Source organism: Xiphias gladius, chromosome 17 (genome assembly GCF_016859285.1).
Source record: "Xiphias gladius isolate SHS-SW01 ecotype Sanya breed wild chromosome 17, ASM1685928v1, whole genome shotgun sequence".
NCBI classification, from domain to species: Eukaryota; Metazoa; Chordata; class Actinopteri; order Istiophoriformes; family Xiphiidae; genus Xiphias; species Xiphias gladius.
Window position 1 is genome coordinate 9153006 of NC_053416.1, and position 23579 is coordinate 9176584.

Here is a 23579-nt window from a genome sequence, read left to right on the forward strand (position 1 = left end):
CCCCTCGCACACTTGTAATTAAAGGAAAAACACAATAATTATAAGTTCTGCACGTTACTTTTTATTACCATATACATAAGTTTGTATTTGAACAATTTTAATTGTAAACAAGTTTCTCGCCGAGATGAGCAGCAGAAGGACAGACCAGTTATGATGACAAATCATGCAGCTGCTCCAATAATGGAACAACTCCCTGGAAACTAATACACCTATAATAATTTTACACTAACTATATGGGTACATTTTCAGAGTTATAGCTGTGATCCATATGTTGAAAGAGCAGGTATTTTGGGCGATCACAGTCAATAATAATTTTATGTCAGTGGACTAACTCCACAAAATGTCACTTGATAACAATACCATTCTAAACTGTAATGCTTGGATTTCCACCTTAAGGAGCCCTTTAGATACCACTAACACTAATTTGACTTGTTCTAGTTGTAAGATGCTCAGATGCTTATTGTTTCCCAACAGTCACCTGGATATTAATGACAACAACGTGTATCAAAGTATAATGGTACAATGTACACATCCAAAACAGTCGTAAAGATTATTTTAATATCCAGGGTTAGAGAAATCATCCGTCAGGCTCTGAGAAGTGTTCATGGCACAAGTGTGAAACCCAGTGGACACACAGGGGATTGCAAGATCACAGCACAATTTAAAAATCTAAGAAATTTGGACTTTCAGTAGACTGATGCTATATTTCTTTCTCTGTAGAAGTAGGCCTAAACATACTGTGCTTTTCAGTTAATTCAGCAGTAAATCCTCAATTTTATTTAGGGTGTAGGGTTTCTGACAAAAAGAAGGAGAGTATTTTCCATCAAAGTTACAGCCTCCAGAGTTCATTCATGTATTCCATATATTTCAACAAGAGCTATATCATGGCTGGCCTGTATAAAATAAGGCTCTCTTCGACATCCAGTCTCTCACAGACAACTGCAGAACAAACTGTCTGCACCTGTCTGTTCCTTGGATATAGTTTTTGTACAAAGTAGGCTAACCAACGTGTCACCAGCAATTTGCCTGGCTTTCACTTGCCATCGTTGCTCATTGTCTGCGGCCATTTTCAGAAGTATGACTGATTACACAGATGTTCTATTGTAACTGTCCATAGTTCAGTTTTGTTGTCCTTTGTCTGCAGTTCTGAAGTCTTTTTGCTTCAATAACTGGTTCTCCAGCTCTTCCACTTGAACTTTTTCCTTCCCTTTCAATTCAATCCTCAGGTCTGCAACTTCTTTTGCACTACAGAGAAAGACATAGTACGTACAGTACTGTATGTGTGAGGAAATCATCATTCACCCTATATCAGAATAATCATCAGGTGAGGTTACCATTACAACCCCACACATTAGCAGTTACAACTGATGCCATAACTTGGAAAGTATCAATGGTCACCTGAGGGGAATGAGAATGATTCCACATGTCAGGTTGAGCTGCTGAAGAATTGTGGGAAGGCTTGGAGCGGAGAACTGGAGAGAAACACAAATGAGATAAAGTATCTCACGAGCAGAAATGGACTTAATGCTACCATGGAAGTGGACTTGACAAACAGTACAAACCTTTGGAGGTGGTATACAGGCACTAGGTGTGTTACTGTAGATATGGTTGATGGCCTTCTGAAGGACCACAGCCTGCTGAGTGAGGCTCTTCAGGTATTCTGAGCTTTCCTTTGTACTGTCATGGATCTCACCAACCTTCATATGTGCAACAATGAAGTGTCTCAGATAAAATAATGATCATATAGCATCAACATAACACCAGCAAACATGGTATTCCAGCACTTTAAAGCACACCTGGCTCTTGTATATTGAATAAGCCTCTTTCTCGTGTTGCAGAGCTGATCGAAATTCTCCTTTAGTCTCGTACACAGTGGCGAGCAGATGATGACTGCACAGAAGATAGACATTGGAGAGGCAGAGAGGTAATATAAAAGAAATGAAGGAAGGGAACAGTAGATGACTAGGAAGATCAAAGAAACCTATATTTCAAAGCATTTCTAGTATTTTCCGTAATTTTAATGTGTTGTTATCTTTGTTTTTTGTCTCTCTGTCTGCTTCTGAGTATAAGCATGTAAAAAAACAACAACAGAGGAACATGATGATAAAATTGTAGTGTTACCTGTGTGCATGCTTCAGGGATGTGTCACCGCTGTATTTTGAGGTTAAATTTAAGGCATTCTGTAGGAACTTCAGGGAAAGCTCATGCTCCATCAGTCCATGAAGTACTAGACCCAGCATACTCTAATGTAGTGGAGCACAACAGGGACATTAATAGATTATTTTCAGCACGCGAGCAAGATGTGATTATACCTTCTACCACAAATAAAAGTGACTACATGTAAAAGCCTTGTCTGAAAGTTCACGAGTGAGGACTGTTTGCTGAAATCATCATATCTACCTTAACCTTTTGTTTGTTTGTAAAAAATCTTTCCTTAAATTTTATTCAAAGTTTGGTCTTGATCTAACACTTTAATAATACTAAAAAGTCTCCTCAACAGTACTTGAAAGGATTTTGTTGTATTTTTTCCTACAAGACTTAGAGTAACATTTTATTTTGAGTTATTCGGACTTTCTTAACCAACCAAATCCTTAAATTACCATAAAGCACTTACTGAAGAATGTGTATAAACTACCTTTAATGTTCAAAATATATAGATAACATCTTGTTAGATTTTTTTGTGAAAAATACAGTAGAAAGAAAGAATGCAACACCTTGCAGGTTGTGTCTCACTTACATCCAGCAGTGCGACTTGTGGATGGTCTTCTCCGCTCACAAGCAGGGTGAGGTACCGAGCGCGATACAGCAGGTGTAGGGAGGTCGAATGCTGGCCTCCAGCAAAGCAGTACAGGGCCAGGTAAGTCTGAATCACAGGGGATAGGAGAATACTTCCATGTGAAGACACAAGTGAGATACTACATTAATAGAGTTAAGTAAGATGTTTGTAAAAGAAAAAAACAGGATTAACACGTTCCACAATCTGTCTGTGGGTCGATGAGAAGGTGGAGAAACTCACATAGTCTTGTATGGTCTGTGGATGGTCTATACCAAGTAGTCTCTCACTACTCATAACAGCCTTTTCCTGGTGGCTGAGAGCCTGTGAGATATTAGGAAAACATTTTGTTGTGAAAGCTCACAAATGTTCATATCACTGTCTGTTTGTATTAATAGTGCAGATCAACGACTGTATGACAGCTTTAATAAAACTTGACATGTGGGGGATGATTCAGAGGTCTGGAACCAGGCTAGATGAAAGGTCATGAAATGAATTGTAATTCATATTTACATCCGCATATTCCCCCAAGATGTAGCTGAGCCGTCCCAGGAGACGCAGACACATGCACACATCCTCGTGCAGGACCCCACATACGCTGCTGAAGAGGGTCAGGGCCTGGCTAATCAATTCATAGCCATCTCTGAGAAGTCCTAACAGCAAACATAAAACACTAATGATGAGATGTACTCAAATTAATATTAAAGAACGTCCTTTAACATCTTAAAGGATACATTCACATCTTTAAGTTTACATTACTCACATGGCCATAAATACTGCTTGTACATTGAAAGGGTTATTGGTTAATGTAATTGTTCTCCCTGGTCATACTGGCCACAAGTGTCACCTTAAATTCATTTCAATATAATGAATTGAAGTTAGTACAAAATTCCCTCTTTGTGCTTCAAGTGTTTGCTTGCTGAGCCATGGCGGAGGGCCCGTAACAGAAACCCAAAAGACTGCCACACTGGAAAATACCTGTCTGATTTTTCTGACTCAGGCTACTGAAGGGTTAACTATCAGCTCCTGCTGAGCTCGAGAATGTTTTTTTACACAGAATGAGTACTGTGGATTTAGTCATCTGCCACGTAAACTGAAACTGCTTTAAACGGGGATCTCAGCAGGAACAATTACAGCGAACAAAAACTCTTTCAGTGCACATATGGGCATGTGAGTATTGCTTTAAGGAAGTTACTTTTAAAGTACTTTATTTTGAATCATGATGTTAGAAACACCAACACCAAAAAGTTGGGAACAATACAATGTCCATTTCTGTTGCCAGAAAACTGGCAACAGCGCTCTAAAGGCTTAAACCGATTGTATGTTAAGGATATCGTCAACTTTACCTCCTTAATTGAAAGCATCACCACGTGAGCTCCATTTGAAAGCACCGATAATATCAGATGAGTGAAATTTTTAGCTCTATGACATTTTTGCCAAGCCAATATCAGGCGATATAGGCTGAGTGGACCTTCCAGTTAAGGTTCAGCCCCTTGTAGCACCCAGCCGAGGCCACCATGCCATCCTAAATGTAAACACATATTCATTTTACGCAGTTGTACGTGTTTTTACTGTCTGTCTGCGTCTCTCACCCTGCTGTACTGCCACCTGTGCGTGTTGCACAAGCCGCGTGGCGTCCGTTGCTGTGGGTTTGAGATGTTTGACCACAGGGAACATGTTGACAACATCTTCCTCACCAAACACTGGCCTATGTCGAGACTCAAACACATACTCCCTCAGCTGTACCTAAGAAGGGACAGAAGGGGAACAGCTGCATTTTGAGGCTGCACTAGATCATTTTGCACTTTGGTGCCCCCAAGTCACTGCTGAGGACAATTTCAGTTTTAAAGGGCTTTAAAGGCCTCTGTTTTACTACAAAAAGTATCAAACATGAACATACATTTTTTTCCCTCTGCGAGGTTGACAAACTACAGAGGTGTGGCCAAAAAAGTTGCCGCTGACCTAAATCTCATCCTGGCCACTGGAAGGGGTGAAAACTATGTGAAAAAACAGTTTTTGCATCGTGAGCCCAGCTTTCTATCAAAAGACAACTTGCTGTTTAGAAGAACATTTTCCATTTCTTTCTCTAGTCCTTATTGTTTACTTTGAGCCAAGTACATTTCCTGCCTGTGACACCTTGGTCAAATAAAGCAGTATCAATAGAAAGTTTTCTCTGTTGCAGCTTCAGATCTGATTTTTAATTATACAGAAGTTGTTCCTACAGCTACGGCTTTCTAATGCAGCTTTAATTTAATACATAAAATGTGTTAGGAAGAAAAGCATGGTAGATGTCTGACCTGGATGCCCGTCTTGATGGCAATCTCTCTCAGTAGGGAGATCCTCTGAACGCCGTGCTTTTCTATGACTTCATCTATACTTTGACTTAACACAGAAGGAATGAAAGTGTTAAATACTGTTGCCCATATCCAGACACAGACACACACACACACACACACACACACAATCATCATCATCATCAACATCACACATCTTAAACTTCAGAATCATGATAGACTGATCATTAATACTCCACACAAGACTCACGACTGCTGGAATCTGATTGGACACACACACCTGTCAATTGTGTAGTGGTAATAGTCTCCAGCCTCAGTCCTGATCCTGCCCCACAGCTCACTGGGGGTCAGTCTAGCCCACACACTATCCGTCAACAGGGCGACCCGACTCCCGTGGCTCCGTCGACGTCGGCTCCTGCGACGAGAGAGTAGCTCGTCGGAGCTGGAGTCGGGGATACAGGAGGAGGAACTCAATAGGCAGTTGAGGAAGTGACTGACAGCAGCAGAGAAAGCTGCAGGTGCCACATCCTGGGAGAAAATAAGATATATGTTGAACTTAGAAAATTATTGCTAGATTTTAAAATGTTATATCTCAATATTTTACGAGTTTTTCATTATTTGAGCACGTCACCTGTAGATAGGTCCTGAAGATGTGTTTTGCACTTCTGGTGATGACTTCACTGATAGAAATTCTCTGTGAGGGAGCATTTGATCAGTTATTTTATCAAGAAGACTTTAAAGAAGGGGCAGTCACCATTTAAACAAAAAACTGAGCTACAAAACTTGCTACAGAGTATTTTATATCATGTTATGTTTTATGTTTCTGCATCTTTGCTAGCGTACTGTAGTGTACTTTATACCAAAGTGTTTTATTTTTCATTTCATTGGTTTGTTACCACATTTTTTCTACAGTATATATACATGTTCTTGTGCTGTCTTTTTCTTGTTATTTTCTAGTCCAGTTTACTCGAGTTATTGATATTCTATTGGTCTACAGGGCTTATTCTTGAGTGGTCTAAGTTCTATCTCTATGAAAGGCATCTTTCTGTTGAACTTGCTAGCCTTATTTTCCTGTCTACAAAACGTTTTTGTGGTGTACCTAAAGGGGCAATTCTGGGCCCTATTCTTTTCACAGTTTATATGCTTCCACATGGTCACATAATTAGCAGAGACAACATATTGTTTAATTTTTACGCAGATGACGCACACTCACACCTTCTACTGATTCTTGTAGTTTGGTTTTCCTAAAAGACTGCTTTGATAATATTAAGTGTTAGATGTCTGTAACTTTCTCCAGCTTAACGAGGATAAGAATTTCATTTTCCCCACCCAGCCTGGCAGTCAAAATTAAAGAAAAACTTGACTTCCTGCCAATTAATAACAAGCCATCTGCCAGGGAGCTATTTTTGATTCAGATCTGAACTATGAAAACCAAGTACAAGGGATTATTCAGCCCTGTTTTTATCAGTTGAGAAACATCTTAGTTAAGAAGCATCTCTAAAGTCAAACCATTTCTGTCTGCAGTTAGTCTAAAATAAAGCTGGAACCATGTGAAGAGAACACATCACCCCAATTTTAGCATCCCTCCATTGGCTTCCCATTGCTTGCAGAAAATTCTAATAATCTTGTACAAAGTGCAAAATGGTTTAGCTCCAAGCTTCATCTCTGACTTGCTAAGCCCATACGTACAAGGGCACAGACTTAGGTCAGCAGCAAAAGCCCCTCTTGCAGTAGACTTGCAATGAAGGTCAACCGTGGATTTGCTGTCATGGCACCTAAACTGTGGAATTAATTGCCATTTAGAATCTGCACAGCTACTAGTGTATTTTCTTTTCAAGGTCAGCTAAAATCAAACCTTTTTAAACTGTATGAGTTTATGATTTCTCTTTTTTGTCATTCATCTGGTTTTAATTTCTACTCTTTAGTTTTATTACTGCATGTCATGTTCTTTGTTAAAACGAGGATAAGGTATTTTTTACCTGTGCTAAGAAAAGTACTACACAATTATATATTATTCTTCTTCTCTTAGTGAACACATTTGTATTGAGCTCTTGGTAATGACCGTCTCTTGTCTCTCACTTTTACTTGAACCGATCACAACTGTTACTGGGTTTTCTTCTGATACGAGTGAAAAAGACTAAAAGATATTAATTTCCAACAGTTGAGGAGGTCTAAGACTGTACTAATGTGAAGCAGATTCAGTTATTTTCAGTCTCGTTAAACTTGCACAGTTTTCAAGGCACATCTGTTATACCTCACCAGACAGACAAATTCTACATACGGACATATTTTACATCACCAGAGTGAAAATGATTGCTGATAACAATCAGCAAATAGTATTGAAGATTTAAATGAGTGGTCTGATAATTGAAATTTTAATTACAATTTGTTTTGCCATATTTTCAGAAGTGACCGGGTGACCAGGTGTTTTACTTAAACCATCCCGTACTGTTGTGTTACAGGGAATCCCTGCAATTAATCATATGTCCAACACATCTGCATCTGTCCTGTCAATTAATCCCTACCTTGTGAATTCCAACTCAATGCTCAAAATACCACCACAAACGTAATGACTCTAAGTGTTTACTAATGTAATTGAAAACGACCATAACGCCTGTGAAGCATCCGCAACTGATGTATAAACAACTAATGAATGATTGACAACGTAATAAAACACAGTTGTAGTCATATACAATATTAGGACATATTTTATATGAATATGAAATGTGAGGTTTGTTTAATACATTTATTGGTTATATTTATTAATGAAGTATTCAATGGAAGAGGATGAGATGCAATCGAGCTATACTGACTTTACAAACATGTTGTATAGTTAATAATAGCTGTGGTTAGTACCTCTATGTGGCTGAGTCTTCCTCTCTCCTCCACCCTGTGCAGCTCCCTCAGTAGCGCGCCCAGGTATCGTACGTTCACACCCTGCTGATGTAGCACTGAGGTCAGGGTCAGTCCATCCATCGGCACTGCTGTTTGGTCGAGACAGTCCCTAAGCTGCCGCGCACACACACACACACACACACACACACACACACACACAATCATCATCATCATCAACATCATTCCTTTTAAACTTTAGGATCATGATAGACTGAGCAATGATACTCCACACAAGACTCACGACTGCTGGAATCTGATTGGACAGCAGAAAAGCCGCCGCGTCCCATAACAGCTTTCTCTGCCTCTGAACCTCCTCGACAAACTCAGATGAGAAACGAACACCTGCAGCAAAGACACACAGTTCAATCTTAGTCTGTTTTTAAAAGAATACTTTATATACATTGCTGTGTGCATGTGCTCGTGCACAGTTGTATTCAATACCTGGAGAGCAAACATCAGGATTGAAGCGGATGTCAAAGCAAGAGTCACTCACTGATCCGACAGCCCTACAAGCGGTCATGATCATATCTCTTCTCTGAAATTCTGCAAAAGTAAAATATGAATGCATTATTTACTGACATAGCAAAATATCACAATCAACCGATGCTCATGTCTTTTCTTGGCCTCAGTCATTAGTTAATGATGAATATTTGTGCATTTTGAGGGTCAGTTAACTGTGATGTAAGTTTATCAACAACCATTACAGTAAGAATTCTTTGAAGTTATCAGAATGACATCATCTTTATTCTAAAATTGAAGGAAAAAAAAAGGTCACCACAAGGTCTATTTAGTAGCTGTTCTCGAGCTATTTATCATGTCACATGGTCTTCATCATCATGTTTTTGGAGTTGTAGTGGTTCGATTTAATGGCTTCATATCCACGTTGGTGTAAAAGTTGAGAATGAAACTTGTCGGAGTTATGTTATTGTCTATTGTATCACAGGTTAATTATTATTGATGCATGAACATGTAAACAGGATTTTATTTTTGTAGCAGGTGGAGGTCGACCTAATTTTTTTTTTACACTCAAAACTCATCAAATGTTTTGTATGTAAAATCTTTGTTTGCAAAGTGAATATTAAGTATAGCGGTCAGGTAAATGCTTTGGCGTAAAAGTTTAAAGTTTCAAAAAATGGAAGTAAAATAAAAGTAATTCAAAATTGTACCTGAGTACAGTGCTTGAGTAGATGGACTTAGTTACATTCCACCAATTGGAATGAACTCCCTCTGCTTTTATGCTAACAGGGATGAGAAGTCCTTAAAGTGCTCAGAAAAACGATCAAGTGATGTGATTGAAAGCTCCAGAACAACTACTAAGTGGACCGGATGAGATTGTTTTGCCACCTGTTGTTTCCAAGGCTAAGAATTAACTTTAAAACTTGTGATTTCACATACTACTATAATATAATACACTTACATGTCTTATTACTCTACACTAAACGTTGTGTTTCTCAGCCTAGTTTCTCTTTGTAATAACACAATTTCTCCTGGTTCACCAATAGATTTTATCCTTTCACATAATTTAGCTGGTGTTATTCACCCAGGTCAGCATCGGTTGTGGCTCTATCTCCAGTTCTCGGCTCGCAGACCAGACCTTCACTCTGCTTCTTGGCTTTATCCTGTTCTTCCAGTTGGCTGAGGCCCTGGGCCACCATCTTCGCATAACGTTCATACCTGCAACAGGAAACACAAGGTTAGAGGAATAAGATACTTTGTCTCCAAGACTAAGTTTATCCATGCTGGTTTAATAGTTGCATGGTGGCTGCATTTGTAACCAAACACTCATCAGAGAGGTCCACATCTCCCCTTCCTCACCTGTGCTGGACAAAGGCCTCTATCAGCTCTGGTCTCAGGCTGGCCAGGCTGTGATGATGTCGCCGTGGGTAACCAAAGCTCTGACACTCCTTTGGCACCTCCTCCCCCGTCTCCTCTGTCTCTGAGAACTGGAAGTTAGGGTCAGGGGGGAAGGTGCGGAGAAGATCCAAGATGTAAGGTCGTCCGTCATTACCCAGGATGCCTTTAGTCTCAATGCCAGAGCAAAGGTCCACCGGGATGTTGTTGTGATCGAGCACCTGGTGACGTTGGATTCTCAGGGGTTTACTTGTCTTATCCAGGAGCTCCAGAAACCTGCGGTAAAACACACTTGTGATCACACAGAGTAATATTGAGAAAATTAAATGCATGTCAGGGTTACCTGTTTGAACTCTTACTTGATCAAGTTCTAAATACCTGAAATATTAGACATTATGGTTTTGTGTGAGTATGTGTGTTACCTGGGGTGTGTAAAAACAGTTGTTCCATAGTCATTAGAGCCATAGACTACGCTCTGCTCTTGAGTTTTCTCCAGTATCCCAGGAACGATTGTCTGAGCGATAACACGGATGCCACGGTAATCCACCACAGCTGTCCCAATTGTGTGAAGCCCCTCTATGTCGACAGATGTGTATGCCTGTTGTAGAGCAGTTTCATTATTTTTGTTTTGATGACAAGAACTTGAAAGCATTCCTACCAATAATCTGACAGGGTGGGAAGGGATACGATTGGATATATTTGAAAGTGAAAATGAGAAAAGTAGTCCATGCAACTGCAGGATAGATTATTATCTTGATGTGTAACTGCTGAATATTGTTTTCCCTTTAATATCCACATATTATACCCTTACAGAACAATTGAATGTAATACTGCCCCCTCTAAAACAAACGTGCTTTTAAACAGGACAGATGAAACGGTAAACACATTACAAACACCCCAGGATCTCTACCTGTGCTCCTCTCAAGTCGCAGCTGGCAGCGGCATGAGCAGCGGTGTTGCCTCCAAGTGGGCGGTAGTGTTCAGATATGTCGAACCCCAAGCTGAAGAAGAGGTTGTTCCAGATGAACATATGCATATGAGGCGCCTCGCTTGGGTTTAATGGCATGACGTTGCCATCAATAACGGCCACGGCACCTCGTGTTGCAGCGGCAACAAAGTCACTGTTGGTCTGGATGAAGCGTGATTTAAAAACAAAAGAGCAACACAATCAATGCTAGAGCAGGATGAGGAAGGAATAATTTAATATTCATTAAAAGCTGAACAGCACAGAGGAAGTATAGGAGAACAAGGGAGGGGCTATACATCTAAGTCTTATATACTTTTGGTCTCTAAACTGAAGATCTCACAGCCACTATTCTGCTTCTGTAACCGATAATTCGGAGAACATTGGAAAGAAGATGTTAAGAAATCTTTGGTCTTTGGTCTCACCTTAAATATGCTCCTCTCTCTGTGCAGGCGCTCCTGAAGGGAGTTCCTGGGGAGTTCCCTGCATCCCTGCAGCTCCTCATTCCAATCCCGGCTCTGTGGTCATAGCACACAACCTAAATATCAGCATCATCATCGCTATCAGTTAGCCTTATATGCACCCTGAAGCCTTTGTTTTTGTGTCTATGTGCATACATTTATGTGCGCTAAGTTCTGTAGTTTACTGCATTGCTATATTTTGCTGCATTTCCAAATTTAGCCTGTTTCCCCTAATTTGTGTCTGCAACCTGCCCAGCTGTTTGCTTGTCCTGGCCCATGCGAGTGGTGTGTGTCTCCTCCGCTCTGACACAGTCGAGGGTGTGGTCTCCATGAGGGGCAGTCCAGGTGAACACCTGAAAAGGTGCTGCGAACCGCTCATAAGGGTGTTGCTGGACTCTGGTTCACAGCAAGTGACAGAAAACATTTTTCTGTTAGCAAGGTTAGTATGGGTGTGAAGACTTCTGTTTATTGGGATGAAAGTGTTATTATTTATATATATATTATATATATATATATATTAACTGAGTTACATGACACTTGTATTAATGAATTTTCCAACTCGATTATGGACAGTTTGCTCACCTCTTCTTCTGCAGTGCACTGAAGTTTTTCCTGAAAGCAGGGCTGACCTGACTCAGCAGCTCTACTAGAGAGTGGCAAAGGATTTTGGGCACTGCAGGTTTAGGGTTGAAGCTGAAGGCCGTTGACCTGGAGCAGTCAGAGCACACAAACTGTAGCACAAGTTGAATCCAGGTAAGTTTTTTCACAATCCTCATCTTACACATGTTGTTGGTTTACTTTTGGAATTTTGAGAGGAAGAAATGCAACATTTAGAAGCAATTTATAATAAGAAAACAAGATTTAGAGTCCGTGGTCATACTAGTGGCTCTGTGGGACTGTGCACAGACACAGTGGTGTAAACCCAAAGTACAGCTGAAGCTGATGGACATGACATTAGTTCTGCAGGTATTTGGTCATAAACCTGAGTATGGGACAAATTGCAACTTTGACCTCACGATGGTGTTAGGTGAAAAGTTGAGGGATCACCAGAGTTATTACAATTCAGTGGGATGTGAGTGGGACATGAATGTATGAAATGTCATGGCAATTCATCAAGTAGTTGTCAAGATTAGATACAAGATCTGGGAACCATGAATTTCTGTACAAAATTTTCTGTGCCAATCCATATAAGATATTTCTAAGGATAAGTGAAAACTAAGGATAAGGGAAAACTGACCTGCTGTTGGTGCCTGTGGAAAAGTAAGGGGATCTGTACAAAACTCTCTGCCAGTCTTTTGGGAAGTTGTTGCGATAGTTCATGGGATGGGTTAAAATTTTGATCTGCTGGTGGCTCTAGAGGAAAAGCCAGGTTATCCCTCACATCAGTAGAATTCATTTTCTGGGCACCTTGAATGTCTGTACAAAATTTCATGGCAATCCATCCAATAGTTGTAGAATTATTTCAGTCTGGACAAAAGTGGTGGACCGACTGACAGTGCCATCCCCAGAGCCGTGCCACTAGCTTGGCTAAAAACGCATAGATTAGCAAACTTTGCAATGGCTGAACAGTTGAACACTCACTGGTTGAGGTAGAAGCCACGCGTAGAGGACGTAATGTTGAGTTCCCTGTCCTCCATAGTCAGGACGTTCAGGTACATTAAGTCCCCGTGCATTTTCCTGTTCCCTGGAGGAGGATTCCAGCTGTTCATGGTCAGAACCCGCAGGCACTGTAATGGCTGTAATGATACTTTCATAAAATTCCACTGTTGCTTCACTACAAATGAACATGTTTCATTTAATTTTATACATTTAACAAGTCATATTTGCAATCCCAAAAGCTGATCTCTCACCTTAAAGTCATCTCTGACGGGCTGCAGTGGAGTAAGTGGTCGGTCCTTACATCCGGGGAGGATGTATTCCGGAGGGCTGCATTCAACAGATTCCCTCTCAGACACTCGCCTCTTCCCCACAATCTCATTATCTGAAATGATGAATATGGAGGCCGGAAGGGGTTGAATGATTACTGACAGAAATGCTAAGACAAATCCCAGTGTGAGGAGGTATGAGAGAACAAAATTACCCTTGTCTCCTCTGGTGTAAAAGGTGAGGTAAGATAGTGAGCTGCCGTCCACTCCGTTGTATGCATCTGCAGGGTCAAGGCTCCTCAGAAGATCACATACATGTCTGAGATGAAGATGAGCATCACGCACTGTATAAGAATCTGCAACGAGATGAGAGGAGATGCTTATGAAGTGTGTAATTCAATGAATGGAAGGTATTTCTTGTTGCTGCGTCGCATTTCATGAAAGAAGGTGTCAGCGCATGTACAGACAATTCAAAAACGGTGCAGTATAAGTGACTCAAGCGGAGAGGAACTTAAGTTATCATAATATCATATGATAGTCAAATTATTTGTCAAAATCAGTGATACTATGCATATTTTGTCATGCAATCCACTATAGTGAACATATTTGTTTCATTTCATAGGTGATATGAATTTAATATATTATTCTATATCACCTAGCCTTGGAAAATAAACATAACACAGTGTTTAAATATTGCATTTTTCAATATTTTTTAGTTGTTGGTGATGTTTTTTAAAGCAAACTTAAACTGCGGTTGGATTGTGTGGAGTCATAAATGATGCTGTAAACTTTCCTTGATGAGCTTAGGTATTCGGCCATTTTCACTGCATTTGCGCAGCCTGATGATCTGAGCCTGAGCAGTTTTGAGACATAAAGATAGAGTGTGTGTGTGTGTGTCTGACACCTGTTGAAGTTAATAACAGTTTGGAGGAAAGGTTAACAATTTTCAGACTAAAAGGGGCCTTAACACAATGTGTTACGGATCAATACTAAAGCTGGACTGATGTCAGATGCTGACAATGTTGCTCTCCGATGTAAACCACACATTTAATTGTCAGAAAATGACAACTTATAAGGAAGAAAGAAAGGGATCGGGCAGTTACCCTCCACCAACTTGATCAGCGCTCCGTCCTGGATGCCCTGGATGGAGCGTAGCTCTGTCAGATTGTCGAGCGTGGTGCCTCCCAGCTGGAGGGAGAAGCACGTGCGGTGGCAGGTGATCTCGTGATCCATCAGCACCTGATGCAGCTCCGCCACCAACATCTGGCCTGACACCTGAGAGTGGAGGAGAGACAGAGAGTTGGATTGGAGTGATTCAGAAAGACATGAAGATGCAGTGCAGTAAGAAGTTAAGAAAATAACGACAGTAGTACAGCAGAACCTGGAGCTCAAAGCTTTCTGTGCCAGGAGGTTGAATTCTGACAATAAAGCTTGTCTCTTGGAGATCAACTACGTCACGGATGCTAAGTTGTTCCCTTTTATCAGGATCAGACTGCTCCAGGCGATCATCCTTGGGGAGTTCTTGAGTTTGACTTGGATGTGCTGTTGACAAAGGTGCATAAAAGACAAAAACAGGTTTTGAGGATAAAAACTGGCAGTGTCATATGGATAATTGTACCCAGAATTGAAATTAAAAAGGAAAATGCAAAATAAACTATTATATTTCAATGCAGGATAATCAGGCAATAAGTAAATGTTAAACTGAAAATGGAAACTGAAAAAGGAAATTGTAAATTGAAATGTGATTGAAGAGGAAATGATAACATATATATATAAGATGGAAAAGGAAAATATATTTAGATATAATGTTACATTTTGGTTTTTTCCATTTTCCACTCTCCTTTTTGCATTTCCCCTTTTCCATTTGGTGTTTAGCCTTTCACTTTGGCTTTTCCCTTTGCCTCTTCACAATTTCAATTTGCCATTTAAATACCGAATTTCTTTTTCCAGTTTCCTTTTTCTTGTTAACATTTAATCATGGCCTGACTATCTTAAGTACTAAAATATAATAATACTTTATAATAGCTTAGTCATTTTCATTCAATTTTCCTTTTCCACTTTTAATTTGAATTCTGAGTAAAATTGTCCTCTGTAGCGTGATGATCCACTGTACAAGCCACCAGCACAAGCTTTAGGAACATGTTTGAATATGACAGTACAAAGATAAACACAGGCCAATAAAATCACGCACCTTTGCCATGTGGTGCTGCCAGAAACAGTCTGTCAACTAAAAACAGGGTCATTTGCTTGATCCCAGCTCCTTCCTCCTCCACCTGTGGCGGAGCTGTCTCCGACTCCAAAACATGCTGCAGACCAGTGTCATTGCCGCCCTCTTCCCTCTTTGGTGGGTGCGAGTTTTCCTGTTCTGCATTTAAAATGGGGTGATCTGCTGTTCGATCTGTGTGGTCCTCAGACGGATTTATTTTTGTTCTTGTGTGGATAATGTTACGGTCCTTTTCATTTACATTCTGAGGTGACATCTCAGCCGCCTCTCCCATCTGTTCGTTAACCTGATAACTCAGTAGTGTGCGGTCTACACGACACTCGGCAGGGTCAGAGTTCACCACAATATCAGTGTTGTTGATGCTGTATTTTGTCAGCGTCCTCTGTGACTCCATTGCAGTGATTTTCTCGTCCATGTTGTTTACACTGTGTTTGGTCAGCATCACAGAAGTGCACTCTGATTGAATATTTAGTTTTTTCTCTTTTACATCCTCCTGTGTCTGCGAAGTGTGGTGCTCTGTCCAGGCAAAGTCTGTATTTTCCTGAGCAGCAATAGTCTTCTGTTGCAGCTTAAAAACAGTCTCTTGATCAGTGTTAAACTCCTCTTTTAGCTCGGTATTTTGTTCCGTTTGAAATGTATGCTCGTGGATGTGATTCTCTTTCGGTTCTTCCTGTTCAGCTTTCTTGTCTATATATCTGAAGGCCAGTTTGTTTTTCTCCGTCGGTCTTTCTAACTTCCCAGACTCCTCTAACTCGGCAAAAACGTCTAGGTCAGACCAGGCTCCAGCGCCCAGTATCCTTTTACTTTGTGTCTCTGATGGCATAGCGGTGACAATTTCTGAGCGTCTCTCTCGTGATGATTGTCTATCTGTTTGTACCTCCAGGACCACATCCACCGGTTTCAGTATTTTATGTTCTTCCTTAACATCCACAGCCATCTCTTTTGTAGTGCCAACGCTTGTTAGTGTATTTACTTTCCTCTCCACAGTCCCATTATTGCAAACGAGCATGTCTGTTTGTGTCTGAACTTCTGCCTGTGACTCTGTCTGAGTCTGTACCCCCATACCAATCTGTGTCTCCATTTCGGTCTGTGTCTCAACCTCAGAGTAGCCCCTGTTTCTCCTCGTGTTGCTCCCCTCTTGCCCTTCATTTCCTGGCTCATCCTCCCTCACTCGCTCACCTCCTCCCTCTTCCTCCTCAGACACCAGCAGGCAAACCATCGGCTCCACCAGAGTCACGTCCCCTCCCAGGTTGCTGCTTAGGATGATGTCAGGAAACAGGAAGTGCTCTGGTTCAAGGGCCGGGTTTGTCATACCGGTAGAGACGGTCAACAGATCATCCTCCGGGTCGTCCGGCAGGCTCGGTGGGTCACATTCACTCTCTTCGCTGGATAGCAGAGGGGATCTCTCTGCCTCACCCTGGGCCGGTGTATCCTTACACTTAAAGTAGTTTGAGAGTGTGTGACAGCATTGAACTATGTTTCCCATGGTGCCTTTGTGCACAAAACAGCAATACAACTTTGCAGGCGGCCTAAGGGAGAATAAAACCACAGTGTTTATAGGAGTTCAAGCTATTAAGAGAAACTTAAAGGTAAACTACAGTTAATTACAACTTCTTTTTGTGGCCTCTGCTAGCAGTGCTATTGGTTATAATAACACTGCACAGACCAAAAGTAATTTGATCTTGAAACGCAGCAACAATGCAAAACAATAGGTCCAACAGGGCAACAAACACGAGCAGTAGGCCTATCAGACAGGCTGTAAACAAGCCAACAGTTTAGAGAAATAGGCGGGCATTTCATTTAGAGGTAAAACTAAAAATGCGCACGAATGATCCCTCGTCACAGGAAAGCCAAACAGATAAGTATGGTAGGTCAAAGCTGAACCACGGTGACAAACTAGAAACTCTACTTAAGGACGACGGACAGTTTGAGTTGTAATTGTACCGTTATACTTTGTTTACTATCCCAGATAAGTTTGACCAACCTGTGGGGTTTGTTTACAACCTGTATGACCACAGGCCACAAGAATGCAGGAGACGCTATTAGTCAGTAGCTGTAGCCAGAGGAGAAACTGACTCTAGTCTTTCATCCAGAGACGGCAGTGAAACTCTGCCTGTTGTTTAGTTGCTTTTTAGATCTAGAGTGCACGATCACTTTAAAATTAAGCTGCTAAGTATAAACTGCGACAGGCTTTTGCCACTGTCACATGTGTGTGTCTGTTTGTGTGGCAGGTGTGAATACGAGCGGCTAAGAGCCTTACACAGCAGCTGATGACAGGGAGATTACAGAGTGTTCCTGCTGTGGTGTCACCTTACAGTGGAAAGGACTGAAAAACCTCAGAGACTGAATCTCATCAGGTTAGCTCCGGAATGATGTCGGACGTGTGGGAATCCTGGAAAACAGATGAAAGGTTGTGATGAGTGAAAAATGCCTCTAAGTGACAGCTGTTAAGCTACATAAAACTGTCTTAATCAAAACATCAAGTAACTAGAGACACTTTTAATGCCCTGGCCCCTAATTAGAGTTTTTACAAAATTAACACAGCTTATTCAAGCTCCTGAGGGCGCACAAGTGCAGCAGAAAAACGTGTGCACACATCTCAAACGACAGAAGAATAAAACAGCATCAGTATGACATTAGTGTAATCAATCTGTGGGTCCTACCAGCCAGTGCAGATGGAGGGAAAGACTGCCAGTCTGTGTCATCTTCTCCAGACTCCCCTGCCGTTCATCCTGCTTAAATCTGAGAGCTGAGTTTGTTTTTCAGGCTCTCCTCAAGAGCCGGAGGCTCCCCTGTCCTTGCTGCGGAACCACGTTACACAAACTGTGTGTCAGTGCATGTGTGTTTGTCTGCCCTTCATGGCTGGAGAGGAGCTGTGAGAGACCCCGCAGGCCCTTTATTCACCCACATGCACATTCACACACTTAGTACCCATCCAAGTCCAGAAGAGGGCAACCTCTCTGCCGTTCATGATGTAACTTCCTGTGTGCAGGCTGGTCTATGCACTCTCTATCAACCTTGAAAGTGAGCACGTGCAGAAGGTGTATAAATAGCAGCAGCAGGAGGAGCAGCTTGCACCTCTTCACGTTTTTGTTTTTTTCCCCCCCACCGATTGTGAAAACGACACTAGGCATCGCACAGCACACCCCCCCCTCCAAACACATAGGAACTGGAGACAAACCTTCAGGCCTTCAGTTTCCGCTCTCCCTTTGCACACTTTCAGTCACAAGCTGGAACGCAGCTCTCTGGTTGCCATGGCAGCGCTGCAGCGAGACATTGAGATTCTGAGCACGGTCTCCGAGACAACTGTGGGAACATTCTGGAATGGGACGTTTGCGAGGAGACGAGTTGCAGGTGTACGACGCACTGGCCGCCACACGTCAATGATGTTGTAGTTTGTAGTTTTGTATTAGTGCTTGCATTAAAAAAAATGGTGACCGAATGACTCAATATCTCCTCATAAGCGTCCATAAATGAATCAAAGAATGAATCACAGAGTCAATAAATGGATTTGAAGAAGTAAAGTTAATCCGATTTTAATTCATTTTTCTTTTTTTCTCATCGGTGTGTTTTCCTACTCATTTCAAACGCTCACAATGCCAGTTTTTCACCTCAGTGAAAGTTTAGATTAATATTTAATTTCAGTTTCAGCTCATCCGTTCACTGCGTAATTTCAGCTCAGCTCACTGCCTTTGATCATTGAAAAACTAGTGGCCCATGTTTATAACTGTAAAAATTCCCCTCCGCAAATGTCTGTATCATGCAGTGGGGTGCTATGGCAAGTTGCAGTGAAATCTGTACTGCAGAAAAGATGAAGATTCCCAGATTTCTGCCGCAGATGAAGGACAGTCAGATTGTGAGTCATCACAATCTTCCCGCATACCTCCTCAGACTCCTCTGGACCCTCCAGCCCCTCTCTCCCTTTAATTTTTCATTCATCCAACTATAAAAACCTAGAACCTAAATTAGGTGATACAGGTGTTTGTGTACTATATGATAATGCATGTATTATAATGCTACAGCTTTATACTGCAGTGGTGACTGCATGGTGCATAAACATATGATGAGACTTTTAACTCTCTATGTGTTGGGATTTACTCTTTACTTCTCTGTCACCTCCAGCAGCTATCTGACCCTATTCCAATCCCAGTGAAGGCTTGGTTGTACTGCCACCCAGTGCTAGGATTTGACATTAAAACTTATTATTTACCTTAAGTCCACCTTTTTAGCATTAATAAGCAGTATATATATATATATATATATATATATATATATATATATATATATTTAATAAATAGTTTATAGCACACTAAAGTTGCAAGCAGATTTAAGTATTTTATTAATGTATGTGTTAACAACTATAACTCCTCTTGTGGGCACCCGTAACCGGATGGTGGTGCATAAACAGATATTGAATGACAATGTAGTAGAACACATTTGTAACAGTAAAAAATATGTCTTCACAGGAGAAGTTATAATTGGTGACAAATACCGTATAAACACTAAAAAAATGTCCTTATAGCTGCTTAAAACCACATTATAGTATAGTTTATACTGCTTATAAAGGCTAAGTAGGGGGACTTATGGTATTGTAAATAGCTCCAAATAAAGACGATTTTCATTATTGATTAATTTGCAGATTATTTTCTTAATTAAACAATTAATTGTGTGGTCTATAAAATGCCAGAAAATAGTAAAAATGCCCATCAAAATTTCTTAAAGCCAAACGTGACATTTTCACATTTCTTGTATTTCCTGACCAAGAGTCCAAATCCCAAAAATATTCAGATTATAGTACTAAAATATAGACAAAGCAGCAAATCCTCTGAAAGCAGAGAATGTCTGGTGTTTTTGCTTGAACAATGACTTAGATGATCAACTGATTTTCAAAATAGTTGCCCTCTATATTTCTGTTGATCGACTAACCAATCAATCCACTAATTGTTTGAGCTCTGGAATAATTTGATAATTAATTCTTGATACAAAACCATTTGAGCACCATGATAACCATGTGCTGATAGCATAAAGGCTTTTTTCCACAGAGGACAGTTTGACATGTCACAGAGGTGGGAGCACAGGCGTAAATAATAAAATTAATGATGGCTGAAGTCCATTTAGCTGCTTCAGTTTCAGGGTCCTGGTATCGTTCATGCTGGCTCACTGTCATGGTTTACTGGGACTCTTAGACAGAGCAGAGCTATCGTTAATGTTATCAGTAATACGTGCGCTTTTTCTACTATGACAAGTCAAAATGTCTGCTGCAAAAAAAAGATCTATTAAAAAAATTGAAAACAGACAACATGACAATAGAAATACTGTCCTGCCATCACTAGGCACATTGCATGAATTTAATAAAGTGCAAATCATACAAAATGTCCCTAAGCCTTCTAGAGTGACTTTCTGAACCTGGAATACGGCTGCTGCAGCGAAAAAGCAGGTTGCCACTCTGGATAGTGCGATGTAAGTGTTCACAGACCCCGAGGCAAGGCTACTAATTACAGGCAAAAGCTGTGATCAACAGTGTTAAAATCAAAAGGCATCCATAAGAAACAGTAACGCTATTCGGTCTTTTTTGACCCACTCATTTCTTCACATTTTCGAAGTAGCATGTTGTACCATCAATGTGACGATTTCCGTTGAAGCGTCTTATGCGTAGGTTCCATCACGCGCTCTTGCGCAACTAACTCTAAATATCTAACTCACTTCCTGAAATCTACAGACAATCACAAGGTTACATCTCTCTCGTCTTAAGCTTTTTTTAGAATAACTGCATCAGCTGTTGTTCGATGTCGGCCGAGACCTGCTGGAAGACAACGTCCCCTCTCCGCCCTCATCACAGAGCAGTTTCTCCTTCTCCTGCCCCCATGTCCACCCTCCTGTGTACCCTGCTGTCTTCTATATCCTCCCACTCGTCCTCCATCCCGTCTCCTTCCTGCGTTCCGACGGGCCGGTTCAGGCGGAGGAGGCGGTATCTGAGCGGCACCAGGAAGAGGGCAGGGTCGGGCATGGGGTGTGGCCTCTGCGCTGACATCACTCGCTCCCGCGGGACGCAAGCTCTGACCCTCTCCTCTCTCGCCGTGACACGCCTTCTGTGTCTCGCCTCTGCTCGGCTGGGCGAGGCCGGAGGAGGTGGAGACAGAAGCCAGTCCGAGCCCCCCCCGTCATCATCCTCATCCTCCTCATCTTCATCCTCGTCTTCCTCTCCTTCTTCTTCCTCCTTTCCTCTGGGTTCCTCCTCTCTCTCTGCAGCAGAGTCGGTCCTCTGCCGTTGCTGGAACAGTTTTAAGCGTGCAGTGTGGAGCTCGTGGCAGAGGGTCGTGGTGGTGACATTTTGGCGTTGCAGCTCACGACTCAGCAGCGTGATCTTGTGGCTGCGGCGTTTGAGCTCTTCCAGGAAACGCCGCTCTTCTTCCCGGAGGCTCCTACCGAGTGCCGATGTTCGTGCCCTGCCGGCCCGCAGCTCCCCACGTACGGCGACCATCATGCACTGCTGGTCCTCTAGGAGACGCTCTGCAGCCTCACAGCGTGCTGCCAGCTCTGCTTCCTCCTCTGAGAATCACACATAAACACATAAAGTATGGACTGCAGTATTTATGCACAGATTCAGAAAATAGTGCAGATGTTGAGGAAATAGTTCCTTGGTCTGTATCTTACATTTCATCTGCTTTATCAGTTCTTCTCATATTGCATTTCATACGGTTTTATTTTCTCTGTGTTCGTCTGTGCTCCTTCACTCTAATACAGCACTTATAAAGTTTTTTCATGGAGCACTGCATTTTCTTGTAGCAAACACTGGGCACGCTGTCATCCTGTCTTGCCCCGTCACACAATACTAACTAAGGACGCACTGAGCCAATCTTTTCTCCCCAAGAACCAATTGCGAAACCTCGGCTCAGCCCGCTGCTTGGAACTCATTGCTGGTCATTTTTTTCACGATGCCAAAGGATGCCGTGGCACTGAAAACTAAGTCAACGGCCTGCTGTGGCTGGATGAATGTAACTGCAGATACAGCTGTATCAAACCAGTGCATTCCTATTAGGAACAAATATAACGATAAAAGCCCAGATGCAACCCTACACTGCTAAAATAGGCGTAAATATAAGCAGAAATAATGTTTATAGTCATGCAAATGTATCAAAATAACATTCGAGAGCTCATCGTTGTAACTTTTCTCTTGTGAAGGCCTTGTGAACTTCCAGTCCTCCTCCGCACAGCCTTAGTGCTTTCCGCTCAGTGATTATGATATCAAATTTCAGCACCTCCCACGTATCACTTTTCCCCGTCAGCAGGGAGTTGTAATATCTTACCTGCTGTGTTTCTGTCGGGAAACCCGGAGTCCAGCTCACAGCTTAGCTCTGCAGACAAGAGCGGTAGAAGCACAACAGGCAGCCAGACGGAAAAAGATAAGACAGGGTGACAGGCAGACAGACAGGTAGCCAAGTGGCTGAGAGACACAGAAAGAGATGCAGAGCAGCGGGCCACCGGCAGACTGACCATGACAACGCCTCTTCAGGTGTGTGATCTCCAGCTGCAGTCCCGTCAGCATGGCCAGGTGCTCCTGCTTCAGGAAGGCGATGCCTCTCTCCACACTGGCCACCTGCTGCTCCAGCCTCCCGGCGTCCATGGCTGAACCCCCACACGACCTGCACACAGGTGTTGGTGGCTGGATGTATCGGGATTTCCCTGCACAGCTCTTTACATTACAAGGGGTGTCCCAGTCTGAGCTCTGACACAGAACAGTGCTGGGAGATTAAGCGTCAATTCCACGTGCAAACACATAACATGGCCTTTATTTATCAAAATAGAGTGATACACCATCTGTTAGTAGGCTCAATAGTTGGATTGTGTTCTATCATACCACTAATACCATAAAGTCCTATAACACAGTGCTTTTCTGCAACATTTAAGAGGTTTACTGGGTAATTCTTATTTGCTAAAGCCTACCCTCTCATTTAACCTCATTGGCTTTATTTTTTCTCAGTGTAAGCTTCCCGATTGCTGGTGCTCGGTCTCGACCTGTAAGTGCAAATTCACAACACTCTGACCGTGGCCTACCGTGATACCGAGGCAGTATCCCACTCGAAGCGTTTCTCATGGATCCTCGTATCGCCCTGAGATCTCCGTCCTTGATGCTGCAGCGATGGAGAAAACAAAAGACCCGTGCGAAAACCTCCAGTGCGCAAACTGCCGCTCGTTTCTCTTTTCTTTTCTTTTCTTTTTTTTTTTTTACGTTCTCAGGTGAGACGCCTCGC

At 42.0% G+C, this 23579-nt stretch overlaps 2 protein-coding genes across 4 annotated transcripts; both read right to left on the minus strand.

The window, feature by feature from the left end:
• Positions 1–74: 74 nt before the first annotated feature.
• On the minus strand, positions 75–18225 carry LOC120803131 (clustered mitochondria protein homolog). Of its 3 annotated transcripts, none has more exons than XM_040151482.1 (30): positions 17991–18224; positions 17643–17719; positions 15295–16856; positions 14485–14645; positions 14207–14378; positions 13319–13459; positions 13089–13219; positions 12820–12974; positions 11821–11946; positions 11487–11634; positions 11203–11295; positions 10724–10942; positions 10236–10411; positions 9778–10089; positions 9503–9636; positions 8404–8505; positions 8204–8304; positions 7924–8076; positions 5699–5761; positions 5348–5595; positions 5071–5155; positions 4366–4519; positions 3287–3426; positions 3017–3097; positions 2738–2863; positions 2122–2243; positions 1797–1890; positions 1563–1697; positions 1399–1472; positions 75–1245 (listed from the first exon to the last, which is right to left on the minus strand). In XM_040151482.1, exons 3-30 carry the CDS (start codon positions 16811–16813, stop codon positions 1119–1121), a joined length of 5292 nt encoding a protein of 1763 aa, XP_040007416.1. In that variant the 5' UTR covers positions 16814–16856; positions 17643–17719; positions 17991–18224; the 3' UTR covers positions 75–1118. The 3 variants fall into 3 exon arrangements, with proteins under 3 accessions (XP_040007416.1, XP_040007415.1, XP_040007417.1); XM_040151481.1 differs by having other exon boundaries at positions 17588–17719; XM_040151483.1 differs by lacking the exons at positions 75–1245; positions 1399–1472; positions 1563–1697; positions 1797–1890 and having other exon boundaries at positions 2128–2243; positions 2715–2863; positions 17588–17719; positions 17991–18225.
• Positions 18226–21160: 2935 nt separating this feature from the next.
• Positions 21161–23486, minus strand: si:ch211-274p24.4 (coiled-coil domain-containing protein 92). The gene is made up of 4 exons (XM_040151320.1): positions 23383–23486; positions 22822–22970; positions 22635–22682; positions 21161–21876 (listed from the first exon to the last, which is right to left on the minus strand). The coding sequence occupies exons 2-4, from the start codon at positions 22949–22951 to the stop codon at positions 21161–21163; spliced, it is 894 nt and encodes a 297-aa protein (XP_040007254.1). The 5' UTR covers positions 22952–22970; positions 23383–23486.
• Positions 23487–23579: the final 93 nt, after the last annotated feature.